At 39.7% G+C, this 20,435-nt stretch overlaps 1 protein-coding gene across 4 annotated transcripts in view; it reads left to right on the top strand.

The window, feature by feature from the left end:
- Positions 1-20,435, top strand: part of RAB3B (RAB3B, member RAS oncogene family) — a 54,663-nt gene that overhangs the window by 8,629 nt on the left and 25,599 nt on the right. For all 4 annotated transcript variants that reach the window (XM_054834364.1, XM_054834362.1, XM_054834365.1 and 1 more), the window contains one exon: positions 2,677-2,904. In XM_054834364.1, coding sequence (XP_054690339.1) covers positions 2,677-2,904 — 228 coding nt within the window. The remainder of the gene's footprint in view (positions 1-2,676; positions 2,905-20,435) is intronic.

The following is a 20,435-nucleotide window of genomic DNA, read 5'->3' as shown; positions in this document are numbered from 1 at the left end:
TTGAAATTTTTGTGCTCTGACACTGCCCCAATGATTCAAGGAGCTGACCTGCAGCATCTTCGGTGTAGCACAGTTGCACGCGCAGGCCAGTGAGTGTTGTGCTTCTATGACAACAGCCCTGCGTTCTGTGCAAGTATCATTTGATCTTATTTTCTGCATTGTGCTTCTAACAAAGCTGCTCTAGCTGGCCGAATTCTGTAATTGCTTTTTTAACTGAGATCTGAAAGTCACATTTGTAGCCAGGTACGCTTTTGATTATAGCAATCTAGGGGGGTTAATAGAAGCAGCAGTGTTTCATTTAAAAGATCAGCTTGGAGTGTGCAGATGGATTCTGCAAAGACAGGGGTAGAAAGAAGATATTGATTCCTGTATGATTAGTGGAATACTTCTTTGTTAAAGGTCTGCCTCTGAATCTTTAAATGACTAGGCTTCAAGTGATGAGGGCATCTCACTTTTTTCAAGCCTCTGTGTGTGGAATGGAGAAGTAGAGATTTTTAACTTTTTTCCTTCTTTAGTACGTGCACATGTGTTCTCAGTGGCATTTGTGGAAGTTATGTATGCATATGAGGAAGATAAATTACTCAGAGAACTTCTTACTGTATTCCAGCGTGGTGATAGTACAAATCAACTAATCATCTAGATTCATAATTTTTGCACCTGAGATTTCTAATATTTGAACAGAGGCAGTGAGTGCATTGGCCTGAGCGTCTGTGTGTGTGTGTAAGTCAGTTGGATGTTGAATTCTTCATTTTAGAAATTCCTGTTAAGAATCCCAAGGCATGAGTAGAAGAGCCCTTTTCTGATACACTGGTGAGAAGAAAATTTGTACTTGGGCTTTCTGGAGTGCTTGCAAAGGACTGTAGTCTTACTCAATAGCAGCTGAAGTTCAGAAGAGTGTGTATCAGAATTGTGTTGTATCCTACAGAGAATCACTTGTTGGAAGATTTTACTGCATTCAGTGCAGCTGTTGACTATTGAGCTACAGATAAAGTTCTTCAGAAATGGTCCTTGTTAATGCAATCTGTGAACGAAATGTCTGCTGCACCAGCCCTTTTCTGTGTGAGAAAGTTGCATGTGTTTGGTTGGAGATAAACCGTCGTGCATGTTTTACTGAAGTTTAAACTGGGTTGGGTTTGGTTTGTTTCCTCTCTGTTGTGAATTTAAGTTAAATTGTCATCCCAATTTAAATTGCCTTTGGACAGCATTTTGGTTTATAGCTGTTTAACTCCAATGAGTTTTGAACTGTTTGTTTTGTTTTTTTTCAGTGAGTGAGTGAAGTCCTGTGTGCAAGTGAGACTTGCTAAGAAGGAAAGTATTTGGGCACGTGGTGAGAGTAGACATTGGTGGGAGTTTTGTTCCCAAAGATGCCCACAAATCTGACTTGTGGGGAAAATTAACTTATTTCTTTGGATGCCGAGGGAAGAAGAGACTTACTTTCTACTTATTGCTTTTTGACACTGCACACAAGTAGCACGCATCCTAGTTTGGTGGACAAGTAGCTGCTAATCAGACCCATGCTGTCATTGCCCCAGTTTGCACAATCCCCTGACTGGTTATAAGGAGCCAAGACCTTTGCTTGTTTGCCATGGGGTAGAATTTGAAACAGCATTACAGATGAAAAATGTGGTATATCTGTTAAAAGGTAAAGTTTCCTTTTTTCCTCTCTGTAGTAATTTGGTCTGTGTAGTTGTCTTCTGCTCGGAGATGAAAAGGCAGGGGTTTGTCTTCTCCCACAGAGTGTCTGAGCTGTGTACATTAAAGCAGCCAGGGCTGCTGAGTGAGTCCCACCCATCTTGATATTTCAGACTCTGCAGTTGGTTTTGGGTTTGGTGTTTTTTTGTTTGTTTGTTCGTTTGTTTCTGAATCCCGTTCAGGGTCACAAGAGGAGACATGTCTGAGGCTGCATCTTCCCCCCTCCCCACCCCACTAACATCCCCAACTCTCACCTTCCCCATAATCAAAAGGGATAATTTATCCATTCCAAATGCTGCGTGCAGCCCCACTAAGCCCTCATGTTTTATGCAGGTGCTGTTTATTTTAATTGCAGTCTTGAGAGTAGATAGGTGATGGAAAGATTCAAAGTTTTCAGCTGAAATTCCTGGTGTTTCATCATCTTCCATTGCCTTTTTTTTTTTCTCTCTTCTGTAAATGTTGAGGACAGAACTTTTCTAAAGATAAAGTGGTGGTGATGCATGTGCTAGAAATGCAGATTTTTCCTAGTAGGGAAAACAAATAAATTATTTAGGTTTACCTGCATTGGAGGCTGCTTAATGAATTGCATGGTTGGATGCACTGTCAAAGATTTTAGTTCTTGGTTGCAGTACTCTGGTTTATTGGAGCAACAGAAGTGGCACCCTGCCACAGGAGTAAAGAATGCTGTTTCCCCACTAGTATTTGAACAACCTGCAATAGCCATCTGTTATTCTTTTAAACATAAAGTGATGCAACAGGTGTATTTCTTGGGTTTGGAAATCTTACCAGTACAAGTGGATAATAGAAATTTAAAGCCAAGATTTAAAAGAGGATTTCAAAGTGTGTTCCTCTTTATTCAGCAGATATCTCTCTTCTTTCTAATATCATAACCACTATAAGCTAAACATATGGTACGCAGTTAAGGAAAACAAATGCTGAACTGCTCTTAAATCTGTTCTTTTTCAATGTTTGTCATTTTCTTAGATGGCTTCAGTAACAGATGCCAGATACAGGCAGAAGGATACCTCAGATCAAAATTTTGATTACATGTTCAAACTCCTGATCATTGGCAACAGCAGCGTGGGCAAAACATCCTTCCTCTTCAGATATGCTGATGATACTTTCACACCAGCCTTCGTTAGCACAGTAGGAATTGACTTCAAAGTGAAAACAGTGTATAGGAATGACAAGCGGGTGAAACTACAGATTTGGGTAAGTGCCAGCATTTTCAAAAATGCTTTATATTAACCCCAGCAAAGATATGATGGTAAAAAATAGCTTGTTTGGAAGTAGATTTGAATTAGTATAGATTTTGATTGTTCATAAGTTTTGTGTGGCTGTATAATTTGTATCCCTGTAGTACAGCTAAGTAAGTTCTCTTTCTATTGCTATCTCACTCAGCTGGTGGGACTCCTGATGTGACCTTAAGCAGCTGCTCTACATTCTCAGGAGTCAGTGTACTATTAAACTGCAACAAACCCAAAGGAGGTCTGGAGCCCTTTAGTAGTGCCTTTTGAGTGAGCACTAGTAGGTGAAGAAATTCAGTGAGCACTTAATGAGTGACCTCTAGGCATAGTTTCTACTAGCAGCTTACGTCCTCCAAATAAGATACTTGTATCCTCCTGCAACTCATGTGCCAGCTCAGCATTGCCAAGCCAGCTCACTTCCTCCATCCAGGATTCCTCAGTGGTAAGACAGAGGTATGCTTCAAACCATCTCTGCTGGCACAGCTTCTTGGTGAATCAAATGGGAAGAGAACGTGTGCAGGTAAGCTGGAGGCTCCTTCTGCTCAAACACCCAGTCATGGGACCTTTTCAGCTTTTTTGAATTCCAACATCCTAGCCCAGTTTAAAAAAAAAAAAAAGTTCCTGAGCTGCAAGCAATTGTGTCAGTAGCTCATGATGTTCCTTTTTATGGAAAACAAGTGTTTTCTTTTATTCTACTTGCTGGCAAATGACTTAAATCCTACAGTGCAAATGCAATTTACCCTGATGGTGCTTAAACCCTCTATGTCCTAGTGAATTACTCAGCGTGTTTAACAAACCTAGGCTTAGATTGCTGTGTTTTAAAGTACCATGGGGCTCCAGCTGGAATTCCAGTTTGCAAGATTTTTCTCTTCTGTTTTGCATAAAAAGAAAAGATCTCAAATAGAAGATATGAGGCTAATACCCTCTTAAACAATTTCAGAGGGAGTTAGCTCACTAACTTGAAATAGCTGTCTACTTAGTGGTTTCTCCCACAAGTTAGGGTTAAAGTTTAGGCTTGAAGATGAGTTGAAACTGTGTAGTGTTTCTACCCAAACCCTGCCCCAGCTACGAGCATAGTCTTCTAATTGATTTACATACACTTGATTTATAATTGATCTTTAATTATTGCATTTAAATGTAATATTATAGTAAGTATGTTTGGGTTTTTTATTTATTGTGATGATCTTGAATAGTCACAATAAAAGGGAATCTAAAATGAGGAACTTCTTTTTTTTTTTTTTTTTTTTCCTCTCTTCTTTCCTGCAACAATATGATTCATTTTACTTCTGTGTTGCTGGATACAAGGTACAACAAATCATTTAATAAAAGATCCTCTTCATGTTATGAAAATTCTGGCCTTGAAACTAATGCAGATAACCTGGTACAAAACTGATTTAATTTAGGATTTAGGTAATAACAATGTTTGGACTTCAGGCCCCATAAGCAGCTAATAGATGATTTCCATCCAGTTTATCTTTCTTAATCTTGGAACATGAAATTCACTAATAAGCTGTGTAAAAGCAAAATAGAAAGCACCATGAAGTATTTGGGGTTTTTGCAAAGATTAAAATTAATTAAGCAATAATTTTAGTTAAATACATTTGAAGGCTTTTTGGGGAAAAAAGCTTTAATAAACTTTAACTTCTTATGAAAAGAGATGTCAGATGGTTCCCTTAGAGGATGCTATCTATAGGACCTGTAATATTGGAATTACCAAAACCACTGTTGATTTAAAATTTATTTTCAGTAAAAGGTTCATGTAAGTGTTTGACAGTTTCCAGAGTGACTTGTGCTTTTTTCTTCTTCCTTTCTGTGCTCCTTGCATGGATCCCTGATGTGAGTCATGATTTAAGGATCTTAACAAAAAGATTAAATGTGTACCTCTGTAAAAAACAGTGTTTGAACTTGTTTACCTCCTGCCTGACCTGAGACTAAACTTGTAATTTCAATGTGTTCTTCAGGTTACATGCAGTAGTAGTGGGGGCCATTAGTATACCAAAACTATGTGTTCCCATGTGTAGGAAGGAGGAGTTTTCTTACCAACCTGTCTTCCAATTACTTTTTTAAATGATTTACAGCTGCTGTTGAGTTTCTGTGAGTGTGGGACCCTGCAGCTCCATCGAACACTTTGCTCTTACTTACAACTTTCCAGTTATGTTGACTTTTTTTTAATTATACTCTCCCTAAGCTTGATGTTAAGTCTTACCTGAATCAGGTTTAATGTGAAACTAAGTGAGGAGGGAGAAGGTACAAGCATTTAAATTAACTGCTTCAAATGTCTTTATAAAATCCAGAGGAGGAGCACTTCTAGGAGCCTCTAATGTTCTCTGCTCCGCAGAGCCAGGTCTCTTTCAGTTCATGGATGCTTGTGGAGCTCTTGAGTGTACGCAGCTGTGCCAGACTGGAGGTGCTCAAGGGCTGTGCACAAATAACCTTGTTTTGTGTCTTACGAATCTCAAGGCGAGGAGGAAGTTACTACTGCTGTGCTGTGATCCAGAGAGATCAGTAGGACTTTCTACCTTGACTTTTGCCTGTGTTGAACAGAAAAGCAGAATATTTGGGTGTAGGACCTGAGCTACAAAGAGCTCCTTGTGTTTTCTTAAAGCTAAGAAAAATTCACGCTGCTTCAAATGCCACGCAGCTGCATGTAAAGACTAACAGCTTGTTGTCATGTCAGTAAATGTCTTTCTGGCCTGTCTCACGGTTAATATCTCCAGTAGAAATTGATGAGCATTTTTAAGCTAGAAATCTAGCTTTTGTGTTTGTGCTGAGTTTGAGGAAGTCGGTATTTTGTGAATCAGGATTTGACAAGCTGTCAAATGTGATGATCAAAAGAGTGCTGCTCTGTTTAATTTTGATGTCATTAGTGGGCCTCTTGCTTTGTTGACATTAACACATCAATCACCCAAACTGATATTTTAGTAAGAGTCCTCTCAGTTGTGCTAGTGACCTCGCAGTCTGGGAAATCATCTGCTTTGGAAAGACTTGAAAGGAGTATCTCTTGAGTTTGAGAGGAATGGGACACAGCAAAGATATTCATGGTGGTTTTAAGGTAGAATGATAGCTCTGCTGCTAGAGAACAAAGCAGTAAAATGGTTTGGAGAGGGGTTATGTGAAATAATGTTTTGTAGGTTGTTTTGTTGTTTGGTTTGGTTTTTTTTTCTTTAGAGAATTCCAGGATCAATTGACTATTTTAATTTCAAGTCTTTTCTGTCTTGTTTAGGAATGATGGCTTTATGTAAATAGAATAAATTACCTTTACTGAGAAAGTTCATTCTGTAGTTGGATGAGGTTTGTTAATTTAAATATTTCTAACTGAAAACATTACTTATGTAAATATATTCATATATTATGTAGATATTCTAATATCTACATAAATTTAATTCTTGGATTAGAATTTTTTATGCCACTGCGATCTGTGATAATACTTTCATAAAAAGCATCTCCTTTACGATATATTTGTAAGGAGCCAATTTATAATGTCTCTCTGCATTTGAGGTGTACATGTGGTTTTTTTCTTTCTTGACCAACAGTTTTCTATTCCCGGAGTTGCTAATTACTGAAGGAAAGCTATTATATTTTCAGCTAGGTATGTTTTTATTAAAATTAAATCTCAAAGGTAACGTTATTATATTCTTAGCAAATGTATACAGTTAATACTCAATGCAGTGTTCAGGTTGCCTAGCAGCTAGAGAAGGCCACTTTGTCCAGATCCAGATGGAAGCAGGGTGAATGAATAAAAGTGATTTGCGTTTTAGGTGAGAACAATGTCAGATTTTTATTCCCCCCCTCCTTCTGTGCATTTGTGTGTCTATTGCTGGTAAGTAATAATAACAGCAGAACTCTTGAGCAACGTAGCATTGAGGTTAACTGCTAAGGGGTGAGCTCTGGTCCTTCATGCTGGCCCAGTCTAAGTTAATTCCATGAGCTCTTTGGATAGTAACACAAATTTACTGATGGAAAATCATTGGCAAAACACTGGCACACACCACAATGCTTTGCATACCGTACACGTGCTTTGTGTGAGGAATTTCATTACGCATCCATTATCGTTTTGTACAGCACCCTACACAATGCAGTTTCATTTTTGTTGTACATACTACATGTAAACATATAGATGCTTAATAATAAACATAAACACAGGGTTTGGCAGCTGATGTTGCAGTTGAAACTACTTTCAACCCCATTTTTTTAAAGGCAAATAGAAGTTAAATTTAACTTCAGGTTAAAAGGCAAAAAGGATGTGATGTTCAGATGGAGACAGCGTATTTAGACTGCAGTACGATTTTTCTTCTAAGGTGCTGCTTATCAAATTTAAACTGCTAGGATGAGTATAGCTTTTTCTTTCCCATTAACAAAAATGTTTCCATGGCTTAACTGCTGAAACCTGTAGGGGTCTGAGATTAGCTGTAGTGGATCTCTGAAACGTGTTACAGCTTTCAGGCACAGCTGGGAAGAGGGTGCAAAGCAACATCGCTCTGTTTTTGTGGGAAGGATCTTTACAAACAGAAACATGACAACTGCTATTTATGCTGAGTGGCAGTTACCATTACAAAACAAAAAACTGTAAACCAAAATAAGACCCAAGCCGTCCAGAAGGCAAATATGCAGTGTTTTTAAAAGCTTTTTTTATGAGTTGTTGCCTGGATGACAGGATGTTACTGTTCAGCTCACCTTGTAGGGAAGGGATTCAAAGAAGTAACACTGGTAACTAAGTTCATTTTTTCCATTTAAAGGAGGTAAAATTAGAACACTGTCATGCTTGATTGTAAATTTTAACGTTAATTGCACACTTAACCGAAAGCTAATTATGCATTTCAGATGAGAGAATCATCTACTCCCCTGGCATCCCATTCCCATCATGTTTTTGCTAAATTCCTTATAAGCACTGACTTTAAACTTGAATGCTTGCACAAAACTTGTTTCTAAAAAAAGAGATAATGAGTTCTGTAATTTAATATATCGATGCAATAGCGATGGATGTCTCTAAAGATCTAATGGCCCTGATTCTGCTCAGTAGATTCATGGCTGTTGTGAAATCCTCTCATTTGCTATTTAGACAAAGAACTAAAATGGACAAAGTCATGATAGTGAAAAGAGCGGGCTGATCCTTGCAAAGAGAGGTCAGGATTACAACTTATTTGCAGGATTGAGGACTTACTGGGTCCCAGGAATAAAAATCATATAGAGTGAGTGGACATAAAGCACTACTTCTGATGTTAAAACACAACACAGAATATTTGACCAGGTAAGAGATACAATAACAGCGTCTGTGATTCAATGCCAAGGTCTTCGTTATATCTTAAGTAATAATATTCCTGCTTTGGGTAGAACTTGGTGCTTATGCCATTCTGAATGGTCTTTAAGATTAGAGTTGCAGGAGTGATACAAGGGAGAGAAATAAAAACTTAACTAATCACCCAGGGTTTTATTTTTATCCCACTCACTATTGAATTTATTTAACAGCCTAACCTTGCTGAGCAGGGCATTCCTGTGTTTGCAGTTAAACAGTTGACATGGAAGGTTTATTTCTGTTTATAGTTAATCACCTCAATCCCGTTGTTATCTCATTATAACTCCACATTACAGTGAAGGCCAATTTCAACTTCAGTCTAAGCTCCGTTACCACTGGAGTTATTCCTGCTTACGATATTGGATTTACTCTCACTGCAAGGTGTAGTATCTCTTTTCATGCTACATCTTTGCAGAGTTACTAGATATATGGAGCATTTGCCCTTGTTTTGTGCATTTCAGTAAAATGAAAAAAGTTGCAGTACAGCATTCAGAGGTACCAGGCTGTATCCAGGAGCAGGGTTGAGTGTATTTGTCTTAGTTGATTAAGAGCTGCTGATAGTTCAAAGGTTTGGACCTTCTCTAGGGAAAATGGGCCAATATTAACTGGTTGTCCGGTAAAGGAAAAGCTGTACGTGGGAAATTTCAAGGGAAATTCTACAGTTGATGTAGTAAGGCAGTTAAGCTTTGAAAGGACAAATGGGTTGCTGGCCTCCTGACATTTTACAATTTCTGCTGTAAAAAGCATTAAATCAGAATAGATATTTTGTAATCATTTTACATAAGGTCTTAGACTCATGTGTCTTAAAGCTTTTTCCTGTTGTCTTTGTCTTATCAGAATCACCCTTACTATGATTTTCTTTCACGATGTTATCTCTTGCAGAATGATTAGGTATATTCTATGTTTAAATATGCTTGGTTACACTGTGATCAGTTACAAGACAATACAGTGGGTGGAATTGACGAATTCTCATAGTATTTGTCTCAAGTGAGCACGTTCTTAAACTGTGTCGTAAGTTTTTCATCAAATGAGAAAATATAACTATTTGTTGAGCTTATTCACATTTATAACTCTCACGCATTGTGTCATCTTCTGCAGTGTCATGTTTATGCAACATTTATGAGTCAGCTGAATGTCTGATTTTAGAGGTAAAAACGGGAACCTGAGACCACAAAAATGGTTTTCGGATGTGAGAAATCATACCCTATAGCACAACTGGAGTACCCAGGAGTTTAGCAGTGGGTACTTTGTAATTTATTTTCTGTTGTCTAGCTATTTAACGTCATCCTGATTCATTAAACAGTGTGAACTAAGCTCCCAGATGTTGGGCACTGATTTTCTGTGTTTCTGTTGGCAAGGCTGTTTTCAGTCATGCGAAGGGAAGGTCGTATGAGTATCCCTGAAGCACCTTTTGATTTGTTAGAAAGGTGAATGAGTGAGGATCCTTCCAGCACAGGGGAAATGGTGACGTTATTCCCTATCCACAACATAAAATCATCTGTGGTTTGTTTGGGGTTTTTTTCTTTTTTCTTTTAATAACCAGGTCCCCAAAATGACCTCTTACCTGGTTATTGTAGTTCAGTTGTGCTGAAGCTGCAGTGTGCTCAGAGATCCACGGGACTGCTGCGCATAGTTGTGTTGGAGGGCGGCAGCGTTGGACTCTGTGGATGTGTGTGGTGCCGACAGGAGGAAATGCTGGTGAGAAGCACCAGAAACTGGACAAAAACACAGCACGCTTCTGGCAGTGTGGAGAGCTGGGAGGCCTACAGCTTGCTGGTTAGGTTCTCCCATCTGTAGAATATAATGTTTACTAGGAGACACTGATCTCAACTTAGATTTCTGGTGAGCTGTTCTGGCTGTCCAGCAAATATTAATGAGTGAAAAAGTGGGAAACGTATATAAATCCTGTTTGGGGACAGATGTATCTTTCAATAGCAGCTTAGCACCTTGCATTTTACAATCAGCCCAAAAGCGTATCCTTCTCTGCTTCTGTCACAGTCCAGGCTTCGCCGTATTGCTAAGATGTTCCTCCTTCTGAATGGACCTGTTGGTCCCAAGTGTTTTACCTAGCTCAGACATGGCACCCTGTGCTTCTGTTGTGTACTTTCATCTTGTTTGAAAAGTCCCCTGGTTTTTCTAATTCTGCTTCATGTCCATTTCTGTGCTAATCATATATCAGATACTCACTGCTTTGCTATTAATTTATGTTGAAACTGAAGCAGGAGGTGGCAAGAGTGTTTGAAACTTGGGAGGAGCAGGTCTAAGTGGAGCAGATAAATGCACTGTGTTATGAGCTGCTGTGCTTTATTACCTGAAATAACTTCATATGGGGTAAGACTCCAGTGATTAAACTTTGTGTATTACTTAAAGAAGGCTCAATGATGGTATTTTCTCAGCCAGATTCTGGCCGGCCAGTCACTCTGACAAACTAATATAGCCATCTGTACCGGTGCTAGAGGGTAAAGTCATGGAGAGAGAGAGATATGTGTAGATACATGTGTGCACACATGCTACTGATGTCTATCAGGTGTTACTCTCTCTTTGCTTTTCTTCTAGCCAGAGTGATAAAACAGAACATACAGGGGGTCTGCGCAGAGGTTGTTTACTAGGCAGGATATTCAGCCTAATGCTGTTTTTGCTTTTGCATGCGCTTATTCAAAGATCCACCTGCTGCTTCCTCTCCTCTTGTCCCTACATCGGTGATAACGCTGTGGCAGTTCTGAAGTTACCAAGTGTTCGAGTGCCATGGTAACTGCATCCTGCTCGGCTGAATGCCAGCGGGCACTGAGCCCTTCCCAGTTCTGAAAGGAAGTGAGTGCTCCGAGTGCGAAATTGTGGTAGACTGGTGTGAGTCAGCTTTGATAAGTCCATGGAAAGTCTTTTACCAAGGACTGCAGGCCTCATTTTTTTTGAGGGAAGAAAGAGAAATAACTCCCATCAAATGTGTTTTGGAATTTTTTTTTAAACTCTAAAACTGTCCTACATTATTGAAAGGCTAAAAAAATGCATTTCTGTTGGGATTACCATCAAATGCTAAATTGCTTCCTTGCTGAGCATTTTAGCCTCATGCTGTATGCACTTCTGTAAGGCTATACTATTTTTGCTATAGTTTTTCTTGGCTCTGTGTTATGCACCCTGGTTTGCTCTTGGTGAAATCAGATAGCACCTTTGTAAATACTTTTGCATTAACTGTAAGGATAGTTCTCTCAGAGTACTGTCGTAACAGAATTTGAAATAATGCAGTTGTGCGTAAGAGTGAACAAGAAGAGCTGGGGAAAAGAGAGGAAGTCAATTTACTTGTTTCCTGTTTAGAGAAGAAATATTCTAACTATAATATAGCACACTGGTGCATCAATTGATTGCATGGAATAACAACGCTGGAAATCTACAGCCAAGCAAGGCTAATCGAGGAATGCATTTTCGAAGTCTCTCTTGCATAAAAGTGGAATGATGTACCTTAACCTTTATGCTTCTCTTACCCTCTCTCAGCCCTTGCTAGGTTGTAGAGCTACCAAAGTCTTGGACATGTTTGAAATTATTTCAGATTTCCTGCTAAGATTCTGATGTAAATACACATAGGAGCTACTTATTATTCTATCAAGAGACCTTAAGAAATCTAAAGGAAACAAATTCAGCAAAAATCACCCGCACTATTGTCATGGCAAAACTGTGATTTGAATAAACTTTCACCTAAATCTGGAAATGGTTTTAGTCTTCCAGATATTTACTGTTTTAATGGGAAATTTTACCCGGATTAGTGGTACTTGCAGAATCTGGCTGTAACGTAGACACAACAGCATCTTTGCATCACTGTGTTGTTGGCTTGAAGTCATGTGGCAGTTCTCTCATCTGCAGCACGGGCTGTGGAAATAGTCTCCACACAGCTGGGTTACCGGGCAGCACAGTAGCTCCAGTTGTGTGTCCAAACCTGATGTTGCTAAGTGATGGCAAGGGAGTCCCCTGCCGTATTATTTAAAAAATCCAAGTGCTTAAACAGAAGGAAATTGATAGCTTTATTTTCCACTAACTGTGTACAAGGTGTTTATTCGCTCAACTACTGAAAGTATCAAACCCGTACATCCCTTTTATTCCCGCTGGGATCTTCAGAGTCTTAAAGTTCCTGGAATCGCAGCTGTTTATCCTGCCTGAGAATGTGCCCTTTAAATGAATAATATTATCTTACCCTACAACTGCAAGAGAGTCAGTGCAGTCAGTTTGATAATTAAGAAAACACGGACTTTTTTAAAATAAACAAATCCAAACCACTTTTCAATCAGCTAATACAAAGGCAGAGAAGAGGTGGTATTTGTTTTATTGGTTATAATGTCAGAATCTGTGCAATGTGGCCCTCTTCTTTTTCTTTTTTTTTCCATTTTCTTTTTTTTAAACTATAGTCTACATGTCCAAGAAGCATTGCAGCATTAATTTCTTTAATATATTTTTTGTGAAGGAAGGCGAGAATAAATCCAGGCTATCGTATTTGCTAACTACTCTGGGACTGTTACTAGGAAATATGAGAAGCAAGAGATTTTTCACTTCTAATTTGTCTACTTATTTTATGGATTTAAAAAAATTATAGAAGTTTAATTGCCCTCATGCCACAGGTGAGCCATGTGTGTTCTGCTAAGATCTGCTCAATAAAATATTTGTTCAAAATAGTCTCTCAAAGGGAGATGCTGAGTGACTTTTTTAGTCATGACTCATTGGATCTCCATTTTTTAAATGAAAAGATTCCCAAGACATTTTAATTTTAAGATCTCATCTATTAAATTCTTGATTAATAACAATAAGAGCGTTACTTTGACAGTGTGTCAAGGCTTGAGGGATTCGTATAACTGGTGTTCTCTTTTCAGAAAAGTAGGAATAGTTATTTTTTTTGCCAGAGGTGGACTTGCACAGACCCAGGTTTGGAACTAGAGAACACCACCTGGGAGAGTGGAAGCATTGCAGTATATTGTCTCCCTGTGAGGTGCAATCAGGAATGCATCTCCCCATCTGCATGGTCTTCCCTTCATCCAGAGGACGTAGAGCGTTTGTGTATCTGCAGAGGAAGGGACATGGGCTTGCAGGAATGAGAACTGTATTGGCATCGGTGATTACATCCTACTTCTTACTCCTCAGAAATGAGCTCTTCTCAAGTTTTGCACTTCTGCACAGCACAGATTGCACTTTGAATTCGGACTTGTAATTTGGAGCTGTTTCCAGTAGGGACTTCTGACTCTAGAGGAACTTTCTCCCAGAGTCAGATATGTGTGTTCTGTGTAAAGAAGTGCTCTCTGTTGAGAGGCTTGATGCTTTGGTTTTTTGCTTTGATGGTCCCAGAGTATTGCTCAACTCTTGCAAAATCCTGTACATTTAACATCACTTTTATGACTGACCTCTTCATTCACTATGAGTAATGAATGGAACAGAAAATTGTGTTTCTTTTTGTTTTATTGAGTAATGAAAGAGAAAACTGTGCTTCTTTTACAGCACAACCCTTGCCAAAAATAGCACCTGACTATATTTTCTCTGGTTCTTTTTCTTTACTATTATTTTACTATATTAAACATTTTTTTTCCCCTTTGGATTTCTTTCCATCTTTGTGTCCTGAAGCTTCAAACACCAAGTTTTGTGAGTCGTCATAAATGTTCTGAGACATCAAATTAAGTAGAAACTGGAGAATGAGTTCTCAAAAGGTTGTGAATGCTACTGACGTCAATCTCAGATTGAAATAAGAAAGAAGATATAGCTGGCAGATCCTGTGAGCAAGACTGTAAGGGCACTTATGCTAATTCTGTTGTTGGAGCAGAAATTGTGTTTTTATAAATGAAGGCAATAGTCCCATCTGAAGATTTAACAGGCATTCATCTTAGTAACTAGATGATCTTGAGCTTTCATACTTTACACTGAAATTTGCCTTCAGCAGATTCAAATGAAATTGCTTGGAAGTGACTAAAATAAATGGCAGCATGCTTTCTGCTTTTTCAACTTGTAATATAATTCAGTTTTCCAGCTCTACTTTTGCAGAATTCCTTCTTCAAAGTAGCATTGCAAAGTATGTGAGTTTTTTTTAATGAACAGAAGACTGAACCTATTTAGAGATTTTTTTTTTTCTTGATTGTCTATGGGAGAGACAATTTTTATGTGTATGCATGTTTTTGCCTTAACAAATGGAGCAATTCAAAGTTGTCAGATAACTGGTGTACTTGTTGACTACTTTATCCTACCTCCATTCAGACAGTTCGCTGGAAGTCTGCATCTAATTATTAATTAATAGTGCTGCAGTGATCATTCAGAGTCTAGATGTGTTTTGATGGAAGGTATGTTTCCACTGGTGAAATAGGAGTTGAAGATGTTCAGCCCTTTGTAAAATCAAACTCTGTTTTGAAAAGCATCTTACAGCAGCAGATACAATAGCGTCAAGTTCAGAGAGACCAAAGTGAATTAAGTGAGCCCAGAGGTATTGAAGGAGCAAGGTAATGTGATTGCTGGTTAACTAGACCAGAACAGCAAAGTGAATGCCTCCATCGGGTTATCTGTATTGCTGTGCTCAGGTGCCTTTCCAATGCTGTGAGGAAGACCTTTCAACAGATTTCTTTGGAAGTCGGTTTACAGATTGCTGGCATAGCATGTACCTGCACATGAAATACTGCAGTCAAGGCCAGTGTGAAAATAAACAAGAAACATTGCTAAAAATCTAGAGATTAAATACAGGCTGGATTTACCTGCAGGTAGCCAGTAGGAGCTCACTAGAAAAGTAGTTAAGAGGGGCTGTCTAGCTGGCTACTTGGTGCAAAATGTGCTTTTGCTTTGAAGCTCAGAAGGGTGCAAGGGAAGAGGTGCTGGCTCTTGACGCCTGTGTGTGGTGTTCTGTGAATAGAAATACCAAAGAGCAGCAGCCCCAGGAGCTGGTGCTGCTGCCGGCTGCGGGGGACACCAGACCGAGCCCGTCTCGGGGCTCAGCCTCCAGCCACAGGCTCCTTCTGGGAGGGGGAGCAAACCCCATCAATTTACAGTTCTTCTGCCATAACTCCTCGGTTACCCTTGAAAGGGAGAGGCAGGCGGTGATGATAGATAATTTGACTGAAAATTTATCAACCAGTGGGATATGAGATAACTTGCTTGATGTATGTGATGACAGTGGATTTCTAAGGCTTCTAACCAAGAATGATCAGAGAGCATCTTGTAGTCACAGGATACAGTTTTACCAGTGAGGAAGGGACCTGTCAGGTCCTTTAAATTACACCTATAGGGTTAAGAGGAAGTTTTAAATTGAGAGCATCATGTCATAAAATGAGTCCGTGGAATTTATCTCATACAGGCAAGGGAGGAGGAGGAGAGGTTTCAGTGTTTGTTGTACGTGAAACAGTATTGAAAAGGAGGTCCACCACAAACTGGTTTATTGGTGATTGGCTCCTAAGTTAGGAAGATGTTTCCTCTGTTAGTAAAGTTTTACATAACTGTACTTCACTGCAATTTTGTATCTGTTCCAGAAACATCCATTTCTGATTGCTGTTTGGATCAGAAGCTTGTACTGTTCAGGACCAGATGCTGAAACATTTCAACTGCTAATCTGAGATGGAACGGTGATTTCTCTACCCCATGGAGAATGAGCATGGAAGCAGAGAAGCATTTCTGTTTCCTGAAGTTGCCTGTTTCTGGTTAACTAGCATAAAAATGAGTATCTGCTGAACTGGTGCTTATCAGAATTCCTAAACAACCCTTCTGCCTCTGGCAATGACACTCGATTATGTTGCTCATTCCTAAGCTTCTTAGAGGTTTAGCATTTCTGAATCTCTTATAATACTGTTTGCCTGACACATTTAGTTAGGCATATGACAGTGATCGGTTGAGAGAAAAACAAGTCGTCTCATCAAGTACAAATTGAGGCTTCTAGTAAGGAGAGTGGAGAGGCAAGCAAAGGTTTCCTGCTGTTTGAAATCAAGTTAGAACAGGGCTGTTAAAATAACTGAAATGGATTTAATATAAAAATGGGCTATACGTCCACTTCCCAGCCAACTTCAGGCAGTTTGCTACAGCTAGTTTTGTTAGCAACTGCAGTATGGAGGCTGAGGACTCTGTGAACTACAGGGTGGCTTGGCTCTCACCTGGTCCCTCAGGATGTGCAAGTACACTGGTGGTGTGTAATTTTACACTTGATATTGATTCTGCAGCTAAACTGTGGGATAAAAAACAAACACAGATCCGCGAATGGCTGTCTGCCCCGCGTCTTCTGGGAACGCAAAGTAGGTGGTCTAGTAGGAGGCGGCAACTGTAGTGCTGATTGGGGTGGTGGTTCCTGCAGCCCCGTGGCTCTGAGTGCTCAGGGCTGATCCTCCTGGCCAGACTGACCTCCAACAGCTGCTGGAGGAGGTGCTGCTTGGCCACTCCGAGTTACCTTTCTGCAGTGGCTTCACGATGAAGGGTCCTAAGCTTTCTTGTAATACAAATGATGTTAAGAAGCAGTTGGTATTGTAAGCAGGTGCATTCCAGCTCGGTGTACCTTGAAAATTTGACAGCAACCAGATGTTTAACTAGGTAGAGTAAGTGATGACTCTAAATACCATCATATAAATCTTGCAAATGCTACTGAAGCTGAGACTCCAGGTACGCCTTGTGAATTGTGATTTCTCGGAGGTCCTGTTTGATCAGAGTAAACTCTTGTCTTTAACCCTTGATTGGACCCAACAGAGACAGCATGTATTGTAATGCATCACTAATGACCAATTTCAGCAAGTCAGTTAATTGATCCTTTGGATCTACAGGAGGCTGGTAGAAAATAGTTATACAAAGATTTTTTTTTGGTATTTTAATGGAAATTGACCCAATGTTGCTGTTAGATGTAGCTGCAGAAAGAAGCTTTCAACAGCAGCACAGTCTTGCTTTGATATACATTTCAGCCAGCATATGGTATACATTTTAACTGAACACATGGAGAATTAATTTGACTTAAGTTGATTGATTTTGATTACTGACATGAGGATATGCTAATGAGAAACAATCTAGCATGTCTAAAAGACTGTTTCAATTTCTAGCACAGTTGATGCATAATGTTTGTATGACATGCATGAAAAGTACAGGGGAAAAAAATGTGTTGGACTATTTTGAATTTTTTCTCAGTGGTTATTCCTTGATGAACGGGAGGAGATGCACTATTCTGATTGCAGCTTGACAGCGTATTCTTCTGTCAGTACAAATTGAGACACTGAATGTATCTAGCTAGGATAGATATATTTCTTTGCCTCAGGAAATTGGTAATAGTGGTAGCTGTAAAAAAAGCAAAACAAACAAAACCTGCTAACCTGGCAGTAGTATGGAGTTTGGGGGTTCACAGCTTTGTACCCCCCATGCTGAGGTGTGTGAAAACCTCCAGTTGCTGGATAGTAGCAGCCTTCAGCTGCCACACTCAGTGGTAGAAGAGGGTAACCCAGTGCTGTTTTTCAGCAAAACTCCTGCCTGTGGGTCAGGAGGTTGCGTTGCAAGGACAAAGTGCCAGAATAACCTCTTGTATCTAAAAAGTTTCAGGAAGAGGTTATTCAAGTGCAATACCAAACTCCCACTAATGGTGTATGAGGTCTAGGTGCCCAGCTAAGACCAGTGTCTTTGAAATTGGTCCTTTAGTTTTTAATTTACTGGAAACTGTTTATTTTAGATGTTTGTGCATATGTTGCTTAGGGAGAAAAAGTGTAATATCATAGTGGAGAATTTTAAGAGAAAGATTGTTCAGATGCAGCATCTCAAACCTGGGGCTAAAAACTTTTTCTTGTGAGCATTCAGTTATAGGTAGGAAGCCTTCCTGTTGTATTGTGTGGGTATAAATCAGTGAGGGTATGAAGTGCTGTTCTTTGTAAAGTAACTGAAAGTGATAACTCCTTCCTCGATGTAGCTATTCCTCCTGTGCTCCCAAAAAGTCACATCAGCTTATCTATGTTGTGATCCTGCAAATGCTTAATAAACATGCTCCACTCTAAATATACAAGTTAGAACAACCAGGTCCGCTGTTCTTACCCGTATGAATTGAAATAAAAATCTTCCCAAATGGCCAGTAAATTAAGTTGTGTCATAGTAGAACAGCTGCTCTCCTGATGGGAGACTTGGCTGATGTCTAGGCCCTAAAGTGTTTTCCACCTAGCCAAAATACCCACTTGGTCAAGGAGGTAAAACCCTTATTTATATAAGAACATTAAGTGATAATCCACAATATAGTCATTGATAGCAACAGATCTGAGTGACTTATGCAAATAATCACTATAGACACAGCTGCTGCTGCAGGAGGAGAAGAGAGTGGGATGTTTTACAGCTATCTGATACAGCACTTGAGTAATCACACTGCCTGTGCTACCAAGGTGAGCCTTACAAATAACATTTATTTAAGTAGACAAGAGTCTCCTGTATTGAGCAGGAAGGGAGTTCTGCTGCTTTTTTCCCCCCCAAAGTTGCTTGGTGGGGTCAAGCTTTGTGCTTCAGCAGGAAACTATCCCCTGTGGAGAAGAAACTCACAGGTAAGGGAAGCTGGGGAATGCCCACAGATGGCAGAGCTGCAATTGCTTTCTCCTAGGGCGGCTGCAAGGCGAGTGCAGTGCTTGTTGCACTGTTGGCAGCACAGCTGGCAGTAGTGCCAGTGAGGTTGCTTTGGGGACTCTGGAGTTGAAAAAATTCTGGAGTTCTCTCACCTTTAGGCAATGCGATGTGTCAAGAGGAGGAGATGGCACTCCTGTAAAGAAGAAAGTCCCACTGACGTATGAAGCGTTGCTCCGTAGCTAAGTGTGGTGTTCTTGGGCACAGAACAATGCAACCTGACTTTCCTGCTTTCACTGTATGTTTTGCAGGAGTTGTTCACGTGACATGAGCATGGTTGCTAAGATCAGGAAGAGGTTTGCTGATATTTAATCTGTTCCCGTCAAGCAGCAGGGTGGCATCTCCTCCTGGATGTAGCATATGACAGCCTTGATAAGTCCATGAGGCAGTTTGTATGCAATATTTGGGAAGTATAGCTTGTCAGTTAACACCTGTATTCATTCAGGCAGGTAAGCAGATAGGCAGTGATGGCAAATGAAGTATGCTCTTAATGCGAACCTATGAAACCTAATGTTTCTCCGTGGCCAAAACAATCTGTATTTCAATATAAATGAATAGCTACCTCCAGGCTGGTGTTTCTTTTCTTTTTCTTTTATATATCAACTCTTCATTCCTTGAAACGAAATTCCTGTTTTGCTTTAGGAAGTACACAAAGTAGTCCTGGACTTTGTCATGCCTGTGTCTATAGATGTCTGTGTCTCACACTGCAAGCTCAGGTCTTCTCTGCAAGGACAGTTTGGGATACAAGTAGGTCTAGGGCACTGGAAGTGGCCGGAAGTAATCAGTGGAGGCAGGAAGGCAATCGTATAGTTGGGGGCAAACACTTGCTATAGTGAAAGATCTGTAAAGAGAGAAGGGTCCTCGCAAAGACTCAGCAGGAGTCCTGAAAGGTCCTGGCGATGTGCCCTTGTCTCCCTTGCTTTAATACCATATGACATGCTTCCTCTTCTCATTTCCCAAGCTGCCCCTCTGGCGCTGTCCATCTGGAGTGACAGGAGCGCGCTTTGTAGTTGGCAGGTTTTTGTCGCTGTTGAGCAAGTGAATAAATGGTAGATCAACTGCTGATCTCAGCTGAGATCAGACAAACCCAGAAAACTCCAGCTTCTACAGCAGCATACCCGAGAGCAAAATCTGATTCAGATGCTTTGTCTGAAGTTACCTTGGAAAACTGCATCCAGAAATTATTTCATTTTCAAATTGTGGAAACCATAATGAATTATGAATAACAACCTGGTGACTCCTGTGAACAAAGAAATTCTGAAAAAATCCTGTGCTGGTTATTGCAGCTTCCCATAGAAAAGGATGAATGAGTTTGCAGTGGAGAAAGTACAGCTCCATGTTGCCTTTAAAGTATTCAATTTTGTGTTGAAAACATGAAGCTGGAAGGAACAATGGTACCATGGTAACTTGTCATCTTTTTAATCTTTCTTACAAGATTGTAAAACTGTTTACCATGGCAATATCAAGTTAATATAGCACATTCTTTCTGAATTTCTTGTTTTTCCTTTTATTATAATGGTGTGTTTGAAAACTCTCTGATGCTATATACTGCTATTGAAGCTTTGCAATACCGTCAGTAAAACAAAAATGCTAATTATGAACATTTTTATTACATGCCTAATTAATTTTTCCTTCACATCTTC

The sequence above is a fragment of the Grus americana genome, chromosome 8 (assembly GCF_028858705.1).
Source record: "Grus americana isolate bGruAme1 chromosome 8, bGruAme1.mat, whole genome shotgun sequence".
Taxonomy (NCBI): Eukaryota; Metazoa; Chordata; class Aves; order Gruiformes; family Gruidae; genus Grus; species Grus americana.
The sequence above is the reverse complement of the archived record's forward strand: the minus strand, read 5'-3'. Positions and strand labels throughout refer to the sequence as shown.